This window comes from Bufo bufo, chromosome 4, assembly GCF_905171765.1.
Source record: "Bufo bufo chromosome 4, aBufBuf1.1, whole genome shotgun sequence".
NCBI lineage: Eukaryota > Metazoa > Chordata > Amphibia > Anura > Bufonidae > Bufo > Bufo bufo.
The window spans coordinates 309,461,884-309,474,450 of record NC_053392.1 but is presented as its reverse complement, the minus strand read 5'-3'; the positions used below and the strand labels follow the sequence as shown (position 1 = coordinate 309,474,450).

General features: G+C 42.1%; 1 protein-coding gene across 1 annotated transcript in view; it reads left to right on the top strand.

Moving 5' to 3' along the window:
* The window catches only part of BACH2 (BTB domain and CNC homolog 2), a 351,072-nt gene that overhangs the window by 164,119 nt on the left and 174,386 nt on the right, over window positions 1-12,567 (top strand). Inside the window, 1 exon segment of the mRNA XM_040428770.1 lies at window positions 1,347-1,506. Within this exon segment, the coding sequence (XP_040284704.1) occupies window positions 1,474-1,506 (33 nt within the window). The 5' untranslated portion in view covers window positions 1,347-1,473.

The window sequence follows — 12,567 nt, the reverse complement described above, 5'->3', positions numbered from 1 at the left end:
ACCTACCACGCTTCAAAAACATTCTGTTGGGTTACTTGGCTTCTCATGAAACTAGCTTTAGCATAAGAGAGAGGAAATTGTTGGGATGTGAAATGGTTGAAAAATTGAAATTGCACTGGGTTTCTGTAAAGGTAGAAACTTGAAGGCTCTAATAAAAAAAATAAACTCTTCTCTAACATATTTGCAATAAGTAAACAATCTTCTTAATCTTCTTATTTTCTAGAGTTAGTTCTTTATTCCAGATGTTATGTTCCCCTCACGTGTCTGTTGATGCATAACTGCTTGTGATATTTTCGTGTACACAACTGAGTGCATCGGAGAAAAGCACTTTAGGTGTCCGTATTTCCCCCACCCTCAGCCACTTGTGTTCAGTAATAAATAGTTTGTGTCTCTTCTCTTTTGTTCTGCATGAACACATTTTCAGTAGTTTTTGCCATTATGATTTAGTCAACTGAATGATAAAAGGAAGTACAATAAATGGAAATAATTTAAGTATAAATATATAAAAGACGGTCCAAAATAGATGCATGTAAATGATGTTGAGTTTCCATAAGGGAAGTCAATGATATAATCATGTGCTGTTAACTTGAAACTAAAGTTCTGTAGTTGCTTTGGCGTTTATTGTGACTAGCACCTGCTATTTTCACTCAATATGCTAATAGCGATTAGTGATATAGCAAACCTCTAAGCACACTGAGCCATTTTTTTGGTATTTGGCAGTGTTGTCTTCTGAGGACAGTTCCTTACATGGTGAGCTGGTTACCTTGCTCGAACTTGTTTCATCGGGGAGGGGATGTTGCTAATAGCCACACTGATTCTTCAGAGTAAGAATTAGTCTTTGTACAAATTTTCTGCCCTGCTCTGCCAGCCTGATCACGATGCCTATAAATGTGTAACATGTTATAAAGGTCCTCTGTGTTGGAATATGGGGGCACAATTAGCATTACATTTAGTAGCTGGGAGCGTCCTCCTACCCCATAAGCCACCGATTGACCGCTTCTTCTTGTTCTTCATTAAAACCTAAAGTAATTGACAATATAGCATTTAACATGTGTATGAGATGACTACAGAAGCAAGTCTGGAAGATGGCTCTTTGGAGGTTTTATGCTTGAACTAGGGAATGGAATGCAGATAACTAGAAGAAAAGCTGATATGTTCCATAGACCTATGGGGCTTTATTTGACTTGTAAAGCGATGTTTTGTTGGATAATTGGGCTTTAAAAAGAGCAGAATATATGAACTAACAGGTCTAATTCAGCATCTGAAGAGCATCACAAAGAATTGATGTTCATTTCATGTGTGTTGATTTTTCCAACATGGCACAAACCTATTTTCTTTTTCCTTAGAGACTGAAGGAGAGTCACATCTGGACTTCAAAACCAAGTCTTCCATGTTCTCACAATGACCTTCCGACGTGTTGATCAGCATGAAGACAGAGTGTCACATGAATAACTCTTCCGTGATTTCTGGAAAATGTATATTAATAGAGAGAGGCATCATTTAAAGGTAATTCTATATTTTTTATCATTTTTTTTTTTGTTTCATTTTACTGATATTAGCCTTCATTCTCCAACTTGAAATGTATTAGGTAAACTGTTCTCTCATGGCCTGAGCTCACTGTCATAGGCTTATGGACTTCATATTGAGAAGTCCACCACTCTAGACTCCCTCTGCGAGACGAATAAGAGAGCTTGAAGGACCTCTGCCCCTTTAATATGATTGCGTTGTTATACAGGGATAGTTGATATACCTTAACAGCTTCAAACATAGCTTACACATTAACATTGCGTCTGCAAGTCTAAGTCAACACAAATTACCATGGCGTTCAATTATTTTTCGGTTTCGTACTGTCTTGAATAGTATTATCAGCTTTTTTTCTTCTTTCTTGAAAGAACATCCGATTTTATTCAAAAGCTGGTTTCTTTTTGACACAAGCGGTTAAAGAATTACATTTGGTAGGGTGTTCACTTTCTTTGGATGCATTCTATGGAGCGAGTGAAAACCGCAAGCTGTCCGGACTGTCTACGTCTGTGCACAAATAATACTTTAGCGCATGTATTTAAAGGATTTTCACCAACTTTCATCACTAAAGTATGAATTCTGACTCATTGATAGTTTGATATTTCAGTCATTAGGGCTTTTATTAGTCACTGTTGGCTTTACAGATTACTTAATGACTCAGTTGAAGAAATGCAAATGAGATTGCAGAACACTGGCAGGAAGTGAGAGTTTTGAAACCTACTTAAAGGCAGACCACAGATTTTCATTCTTATGATTATCCTTTGAAGACTGTCATAATAAAAGTTGAATTTATTACGGTAATTAACTATATAAAAAAGGGGAAAAGGACATGTTGAATGTATTATAAAAAAAAAAGGGAGAGGATTTATCTAAGGTTCACTCTACCCTTTTGCCATACAGGCAATTATTGGGAAGGAACCAAATGTTCCCTGTTATTGCCTAATCATCAGAAGAGGTGAGAGCTGATTTTAAGTTCATTGTTTCTGGGCAGCAAATTCCTCTTTACACAGGTCAATCTGCAACCCAGAAACAATCATTCTTGGTGATGGATGAAAGATTTCATCACCCAGTGAATGAGCGTTAGCGTGCAGCAGTCTTTGCCTGGTTAAAAAAAACAGTATTTATGCCAGAAAGTTGCCGGATCCCCGTTGCGTCCCATTACAGTCAATGCCGGAACAGGCTACCCAATCACCTTTCGCACAGATATTGACGTAACATTATACTGTAAACTTTTAGCCTTATCTTCTCTTCTTGTCCCTTTTGGACAATCCCTTTTTGTCAGGTTCCTGAAGAAGAGCACCTTTCTTTTAAAACAGTGTTAGGGCTCTTTCACACTTGTGTTGTTGTGTTCCGGCATAGAGTTCCGTCGTCGGGTCTCTATGCCGGAAGAATCCTGATCAGGATTATCCCCATCCGACGTTTAGCTTTTTCTGAATGGTTACCATGGCTGCCAAGACACTAAAGTCCTGTTTGCCATGGTAAAGTGTAGTGGGGAGCGGGGGAGCAGTATACTTACCGTCCGTGCGGCTCCTGGGGCGCTTCAGAGTGACGTCCGGGCGCCCCACGCGCATGGATGACGTGATCGCATGGATCACGTCATCTATGCGCATGGGGCGCTCTGACGTCATTCTGGAGCGCCCCGGGAGCCGCACGGACTGTAAGTATACTGCTCCCCCGCTCCCCACTACTACTATGGCAGCCAGGACTTTAATAGCATCCTGGGTGCCATAGTAACACTGAACGCATTTTGAAGACGGATCCGTCTTCAAATGCTTTCAGTTCACTTGCGTTGTTACGGATCCGGCGGGCACCTCCGGCAAATGGAGTACACGACGGATCCGGACAACGCAAGTGTGAAAGAGGCCTTATATTGTAAAAATCCTGCAGTGCAAAAGTGAAGTAATCTCCAGTAGTTTGTTCTGTATCGTGATCTGTATATACGTCTGTGCATCCGCCTGTACTAGATGCTACATTCCTTTTATTGGAAACCTCAGCATGTTTTGGCTCGTTTAACATTAATGTAGGGAAACCTAGAGAAGTCTGCATATAGAAGCTCTGCTATCATAGCTTGACAGGCTGACAAACTTGTAGGTGTTCTGTGGTCTGTTTACATTTTCAAGTTGTAAATTAAGTGGTAATGGTGTCTGCAGCTATATAGCCGAGGAACGCAAGTCCTTCATTGACAAATCCATGCTTTAATGTTGCTGCAAGAATATTACCTACATATGGTTTTATGTTACCGCTCATAGGGTTTGATCCAAGGGTCTAACCAATCACCCTCACTGTTTGGACTGATACAGTGGCTCATCGATACAGGTTACATTTTCTAATGCTTCAGTTTGTCATTTGAATGGGACTAAGCTGCAGTATCCGCCATAGCCACCAATATGGAAACTTGTTGTGCCTGTGAAATCAGTGAGGGTGATATGACTTTCAGAAGATCACCGCAGCCCCTTCAGTGTTGTGTATGGCAGATGGCCTGAGGGCTGAGATTGCACAATTAAACATTAAAGGGGTTATTCAAACCTGTAAACCCCCCCCCCCCCCACCCCACAATACCCTGGTCCCTCATACAGAGAATACTTACCTGGTCTCTGACACCTGTGTTCTTACGGATCCGTTTGTATGAGGAGCCCAGGCATTGTTTCTGTGTGTGTGTGTGTGTGTGTGGGAAGGGGGGGGGGGGGGGGGGGCGGGGGGACCTACAGCTTTGGATAACCCCTTTAATAGCATATCCTTTGGATAGTATCTTGAAAAACCCTTTAATATTTGTGGAAATGCTGACACGAAGCAGTCTTTTGTAATTATACTCAGTCACTTTGGAGCATAGATGTCTGGCTCAATGGCAGTCAATGTCTGCTTACTTTATGGATAGTTTCCCCAATCAAATGAGGAGAGTAAAAGGTTAGACATATACAGTATTTGCTGGTACATATTCAATATATATTTACAGGTTTGTGATCTGATCTGACTTTTAACATTTGAGATGGATATTTTAGGAGCAAAGAATATCTCTGAGGCCTCATGCACACGACCGTTGTGTGCATCCGCGGCTGTTTTTCCGTTTTCCGTTTTTTTTTTTCCGCGGACCCATTGACTTTTAATGGGTCCGTGGAAAAATCGGAAAATGCACAGTTTTGCAGCCGCATCCGTGATCCGTGTTTCCTGTCCATCAAAAAAATATGACCTGTCCTAATTTTTTTACGGACAACGGTTCACGGACCCATTCAAGTCAATGGGTCCGTGAAAAAACACGGATGCACACAAGATTGCCATCCGCGTCCGTCATTCTTGTCCGTAGGCTACTTTCACACAGACGGATCCGCTGATCCGTCTGCATAAAAGCTTTTTAGATCTGATTTTTCACTTCGTGAAAACTCCGATCCGACAGTATATTCTAACACAGAGGCGTTCCCATGGTGATGGAGATGCTTCAGGTTAGAATATACTAAAAGAACTGTGTACATGACTGCCCCCTCCCTCCCCCCCCTGTATTTAACTCATTGGTGGCCAGTGCGGCCCCCCTCCCTCCCCTGTATTTAACTCATTGGTGGCCAGTGCGGCCGGCCCCCCCCCCCCCCCCCTCACCCTAATTAAAATGACCGACCCCCCCATCATTGGTGGCAGCGGAGAGTTCCGATCGCAGTCCCAGTTTAATCGCTGTGGCTCCAATCGGTTACCATGGCAGCCAAGATGCTACTGCAGTCCTGGCTGCCATGGTTACTTTGCAATTTTAGAAGCATTATACTTACCTGCGATGTCTGTGACCGGCCGGGCGCTCCTCCTACTGGTAAGTGAAAGGTCTGTGCGGCGCATTGCTTATAGCAAGGGAGGGGGGGCCGGCCGCACTGGCCACCAATGTGTTAAATACAAGGGAGGGAGGGAGGGGGGGGCGGCCGCACTCGCCATCAATGAGTTAAATACAGGGGGGGAGGGAGGGGGGGTCTGCCCCCTGCTGCCTGGCAGCACCTGCCAGGCAGCAGGGGGCAGTCATGTACGCTTTAAGTTAAAATATACCATTGGATTGGAGAAAACTCTGATCCGATGGTATAATAGGGACTCCTGACTTTACATTGAAAGTCAATGGGGACGGATCCGTTTGCAATTGCACCATATTGTGTCAACGTCAAACGGATCCGTCCCCATTGACTTGCAATGTAAGTCAGGACGGATCCGTTTGACTCAGCACGGCCAGGCGGACACCAAAACGACTTTTTTTTCATGTCCGTGGATCCTCCAAAAATCAAGGAAGACCCACGGATGAAAAAACGGTCACGGAACAACGGAAATCCGTTTTGCGGACCGCAAAAAAACAAAAAACGGTCGTGTGCATGAGGCCTGATGATAAGACTGAGAGATGCTCAGCTACAGGCTTGTTAATCAACTTAAAATCATTTTGCAACTTAGAATACGTTGTGGATTTTTTTTATCATATGAATCTCATTCTACCCTTAAGCTAAATGCCAGACAGCTTTTGACCTTACTTGGCCTACAGGATGAATGAGTCAGAGAAAGCCGAGTGTTGCATCCAGTTATTTTTTATGACACATATTCTTCAGCGTAACAGAACAATCTTTTCCAGAGATCATTACATGTCATGCAAATACGTTTGTGTATTTATAGTTTTAAGTTGCTTTAAAATCTTTAAAATAAAAGCGTTATTTGTTAGTAGGTAGTAAAATGATACTGTAGTAGGTAATACAAATTATACAGATGTTTAGTCTAGCTTGCACAAACATATTGAGCCTGATTTATCATTAGCTCAAGTCAGAATAATGGAGTGAAAAAGTCGCCAATTTTTGCGCAATCGCTAATACTGCACAAAAATTTGCGACTTTTTTTCTGCTCTGCACTATGCTCGCCAGTTTTCTGAAAGTGGGCGTGTTTTCTTATGTAAATGAATCTCTAGACAGATTTACTATTGTGACTATTTAAAAAGTCGCAAAAATGTTGCAAAAAAAATGCACAATTTCACTCCAGCAAGGACCATGCTTATCTTATGAGACTTTTTAATAGAACATGCGACTTTTTCGGAAAGACGTGCGACTTTTGTAAAGCCGCTTACTGACGGATAAACTGCTATTGTCAAACCACATTTATTACAGTCTTAAAGGGCCGAACATAAATCTGACTTGGCTAAAACTGACTTTAGCCATATGTGACTTTTTAAATAGTCCCAATAGTAAATCTGTCTAGAGATTCATTTACATAAGAAAACACGCCCACTTTCAGAAAACTGGCGAGCATAGTGCAGAGCAGAAAAAAGTCGCAAATTTGTGTGCAGTTTTAGCGTTTGGGACTTTTTTGGGGACTTTTTCACTCCATTATTCTGACCTGAGCTAATGATAAATCTGGCCCCATGTCTTAAGTGTAAGTCAAACCGATCCTGACTTACATTGAAAGTCAATGGGGGACGGATCCGTTTACAATTGCACCAATATTGTGTCAATCTAAACGAATCTGTCCCTATTGACTTACATAGTAAGTCAGGACAGATCCGTTTGGCTCCACACAGCCAGGCGGACACCAAAACGCTGCAAGCAGCGTTTTGGTGTCCGCCTCCAGAGCGGAATGGAGGCGGAACAGAGCCAAACTGATGCATTCTGAACGGATCCGCATCCATTCAGAATGCATTGGGGCTAAACTGATCCATTTGGGGCCGCTTGTGAGAGCCTTGAAACGGATCTCACAGGCGGACACCGAAACGCTGGTGTGAAAGTAGCCTAAAGAGTCTTCTTAGGAATGGTCTAACTGATCATTGCAAAGGAGAGTCTGTCTTCAGTCGTCAGTCCTACTGAGTGCTGAAGACACCTGTGTGTAGCATACAGAGACTTCCAGCCTGCCTCTTGTCACTATCCCAGTCCCTGACTATGTACATTTTACCTATCACTGTCCATTGCCCTGCCTATATGACTTATTACACACAGGTTTCTTCACTGCTCAGTAGGACTGAAGACAGACTCTTCTTCGGCTTCGTTCACATCACCGTTCAGCCAGACCAGGAGAACGGAAAGGGCGGAGAAGGCACATAACTGAGCCAAACGGAGCCCTTAGGACCCCATAGACTATAATGGGGTCAGTTATGTTTCCGCTCAGAAGATGATTTTGGAGCGGAGACAAAAGTTGTGCATGCAGGACTTTTGTCTCCGCTTCAAAATCATCTTCTGAGCGGAAACATAACGGACCCCATTATAGTCTATGGGTCCTAAAGGCTCAGTTTGGCTCAGTTATGTGCCTTCTCCTAAACGGAGCAGGAGAACAGACGCTGAACGGTGATATGAACGAAGCCTTAGCAACGCGCAGTTAGAGCTTTGTAATGAAGACTCTGCACCCTGTTTTCTAGTGGAAAGAAACATATTACAAAATGGTTAACACCACTGTCTCTTCACAATATTAAAAGTAAATGGAAACAACAGTTACACTTTATGTTTATGGAACTTGCTGTCTCTTCTTCTGGAGTTATGATTTTTAAGGATTCTGGCCTGGTCAAAAGTCTACAAGGTTCAGCCATGGAGTAATATGCCATTCAAACTTCAAACAGGAGAATGGAGAGTTAAAAAAAAAAAAAAGTTTGTCCTCTATTTTATTGTTGGTAGTTTGAAAACAGTTGTGGACTGCACAGAGCCCTGACATCAGTCTCATCATTGGGATGAACTGAAGGCTATATCATCCAACATCAGTAATTTCTGGACTTCTTAATCATATTTTTATGGTTGAATAGTCTGTTCCAAAGTGTAATCCAAATACGTTCCAGAAGAATAGAGCAAAGGTAGGCACCAGATCCCTACAGAATTACTGTGATGTTTGATTTTCTGCATATGTACAGAAACGTCAAGGATACATGGCCACTGTCTGAGACCACCACCAACAAACTCTTAATCTGCTACCTGTCTTCCTTCACCACTATAGTTAGAAGATCTAAGGCTACCCCTAGGCATTTTCCATAACCCACTACAAGGCCACTTGGATTTGGCTGCTAGGAACTCAGGTTACATTTGCGAAGTAAAGCAACCTGAAACAGATGCCAGATCACAGGCAGCAGACCTATCAGATGCCAAGGATTAGCAAGATAGCACATCAAGCCAGAGTCTGAGCCAGGAGAGACAATAGAAGCCAAAATAGCAGAGGGTTAACCAGAAACAAGCAAAGGAGTCAAAGCCAGGAGAAATGGTTGTCATAGCGTTAATCCAGAAAGTATCCGAGGTCAACACACAGAAAGGTCAAATAGAAATGCAGCAGTGTCCCGAGCACACAGCACTAACTGGAGCCAGGACAAAATCACAAGCAAAGACAGCCGTGAATGCTAGACTTAATTCCCCCGCTAAGCTCTGGGGCTGGACATCAGTCCAGAAACTTGTTTGGCTCAGGTATGCACAGCATTGTGGCTGGGCAAGCCCCTGACTGCTTTTTTTGGCGATATAGTGTGTGTGTTTATATAAATAGTGCTGCCCCCATTGACTTGAAGGGGTTCTCTGGGAATTAAGAAAATGAAAATACGCAAATATTACTTTATTATAAATATATTCCCAAATACCTTTCATTAGTTATAATGGCTCGTTTTGTCTAGGGAGCAATGATTAGGAGAAACAAAATGGCCGCCATCCTGTTAGTGCACACAAAACCTGTCCTAATTACACAGCAGGACAAGTTACTTCACAACACTGAGTAAAAAGCTGCCTCATTCTCCTCTCTGCTCTGCCTGTCAGGGATTATGACCCTGACTACAGTTTAACCCCTTAATGACTTAGGGCGTACTGGTACACCCTATTTCCCGAATCCTTAAGGAATCTGGGGGCGTACCGGTATGTCCTAAGTTTAAATCGAGATTGCGGAGCTGCGGGGGTTAATCCGAACAGGATGCCGGCTGAAATCATTCAGCCGGCATTCTGTCACAACGCCGGGGGGGGGGGGGGGGGGGGGGTGTGTGTGTCATGTGACCCGCCCGTATCGGCGATCACCGCAAACCGCAGGTCAATTCAGACCTGCGGTTTGCTGCGCTTTCTGCAGTTTCTGATCAGAAACTTTAAAATGCCCAAAATGTCGATTTTTGCACCCCCCCCTGCACCCCTGCATGATTTTATGCCGGCAGGTGGTGCAGGGAGGGGGTTGCGGGAGGCGGGCGGTGCGGCAGGCGGGATCGCAATCCCCCGCCTGCCTCCTCTTAAAAATTTGTTGGTGGCCAGTGGTTATACCAGAGTGTCAGCACATTGCTGACATCTGTGCAGATGTCAGCCGTTTAACCCTTTCCATACCGCGGTCTGTACGGACCGCTGTATGGAAAAGGTTAACTGTCAGGGTCAGGGAGCTCCCTCCCTCTCCCATCGTGGGGCTGCTGTGCCTTTGCAGCCCCCGGACAGGATGGGGTCACAGAGGGAGGGAGCCCCCCTCCTTACCCTTCCCCGTCTGCGAAGTTGTGGCCACAAATGAGCAGACGGGGAAGGTTCCCATGGCAACAGGATGCCTTCTCAGGCATCCTGCTGTCCATGGTGCTGAACGGATCTGTGCTAAAGGCATAGATCTGTTCAGACAAAGTGTAAGTAAAATACAGTACAATACACTATATAGTGTACTGTACTGTATTATACAGACATCAGACCCACTGGATCTTCAAGAACCAAGTGGGTCTGGGTCAAAAAAATGTAAAAAAAATAGTGAAAAAAAGTAAAGATAAAAAAAACACATTTATCACTGAATAAAAATGGAAAAAATAAAAAACACTACACATATTGGGTATCGCCGAGTTCGTAACGACCTGATCTATAAAACGGTCATGTTACTTTCCCCGCATGGTGAACGTCATAAAAAAAAAAAACAATGAGAAAATTAAAATTTTGCCCACCTTACTTCCCAAAAAAGGTAGTGATCAAAAAAGTCGCATGTATGCCAAAATAGTACCAATCAAACCGTCATCTCATCCCGCAAAAATCATACCCTACCCAAGATAATCGCCCAAAAACTGAAAAAACTATGGCTCTTAGACTATGGAAACACTAAAACATGATTTTTTTTTGTTTCAAAAATGAAATCATTGTGTAAAATTTACATAAATAAAAATAAAGTATACATATTGGGTATCGCCGCGTCCGTATCGACCGGCTCTATAAAAATATCACATGACCTAACCCCTCAGGTGACCACCGTAAAAAACTAAAAATAAAAACGGTGTAAAAAAAGCCATTTTTTGTCATCTTACGTCACAAAAAGTGTAATAGCAATCGATCAAAAAGTCATATGCACCCCAAAATAGTGCCAATCAAACTGTCATCTCCTCATCCCACAAAAAATGAGACCCTACCTAAGATAATCGCCCAAAAACTGAAAAAAACTATGGCTCTGACTATAGAGACACTAAAACATGATTTTTTTTGTTTAAAAAATGAAATCATTGTGTAAAACTTACATAAATAAAAAAATTGTATACATATTAGGTATCGCCGCGTCCGTGACAACCTGCTCTATAAAAATACCACATGATCTAACCTGTCAGATGAATGTTGTAAATAGTGCCAAAAAAGCTATTTCTTGTTATCTTGCCTCACAAAAAGTGTAATATAGAGCAACCAAAAATCATATGTACCCTAAACTAGTACCAACAAAACTGCCACCCTATCCCGTAGCTTCTAAAATGGGGTCACTTTTTTGGAGTTTCTACTCTAGGGGTGCATCAGGGGGGCTTCAAATGGGACATGGTGTAAAAAAAAAACTGTCCAGCAAAATCTGCCTTCCAAAAACCGTATGGCATTCCTTTCTTTCTGCGCCCTGTCGTGTGCCTGTACAGCAGTTTACGACCACATATGGGGTGTTTCTGTAAACTACAGAATCAGGGCCATAAATATTGAGTTTTGTTTGGCTGTTAACCCTTGCTTTGTAACTGGAAAAATATATATAAAAATGGAAAATCTGCCAAAAAAGTGAAATTTTGAAATTGTATCTCTATTTTCCATTAAATCTTGTGCAACACCTAAAGGGTTAACAAAGTTTGTAAAATCAGTCTTGAATACCTTGAGGGGTGTAGTTTCTTAGAAGGGCTCACTTTTATGGGGTTTTCACTCTAGGGGTGCATCAGGGGGGCTTCAAATGGGACATGGTGTCAAAAAAAACAGTCCAGCAAAATCTGCCTTCTAAAAACCATACGGCGCACCTTTCCCTCTACGCCCTACTGTGTGCCCGTACAGTAGTTTACGGCTACATATGGGGTGTTTCTGCAAACTACAGAATCGGGGCAATAAATATAGTATTTTGTTTGGCTGTTAACCCTTGCTTTGTTACTGGAAAAAATTTATTAAAATGGAAAATTTGCCAAACTGAAATTTTAACACCATTTGCCATTAACTCTTGTGGAACACCTAAAGGGTTAACGACGTTTGTAAAATCAGTTTTGAATACCTTGAGGGGTGTAGTTTATAGAATGGGGTGGTTTCTATTATGGTTTTGGGTGGTTTCTATTATGTAAGCCTCGCAAAGTGACTTCAGACCTGAACTGGTCCCTAAAAATAGTTTTTTTGAAAATTTCTGAAAAATTTCAAGATTTGCTTCTACACTTCTAAGCCTTGTAACATCCCCAAAAAATAAAATATCATTCCCAAAATGATCCAAACATGAAGTAGACATATGGGGAATGTAAAGTAATAACTATTTTTGGAGGTATTACTATGTATTATAGAAGTAGAGAAATTGAAACTTGGAAATTTGCAATTTTTTACAAATTTGGGGTAAATTTTGTTTTTTGTTTTTTATAAATAAAAAAGATTTTTTTTTTTTACTTCATTTTACCAGTGTCATGAAGTACAAAATGTGACGAAAAAACTATCTCAGAATGGCCTGGATAAGTCAAAGCGTTTTAAAGTTATCAGCACTTAAAGTGACACTGGTCAGATTTGCAAAAAATGGCCAAGTCCTTAAGGTGAAATAGGGCTGAGTCCTTAAGGGGTTAATATGATATTTAGCTAAATCTTTGAGGGAGTTCATCAGGAGACATGATGTACAGAGAGGAGAGACTGTGGTAATGGAGACTGCATACAAGTGCTGCTGCTCATCAGCCACATC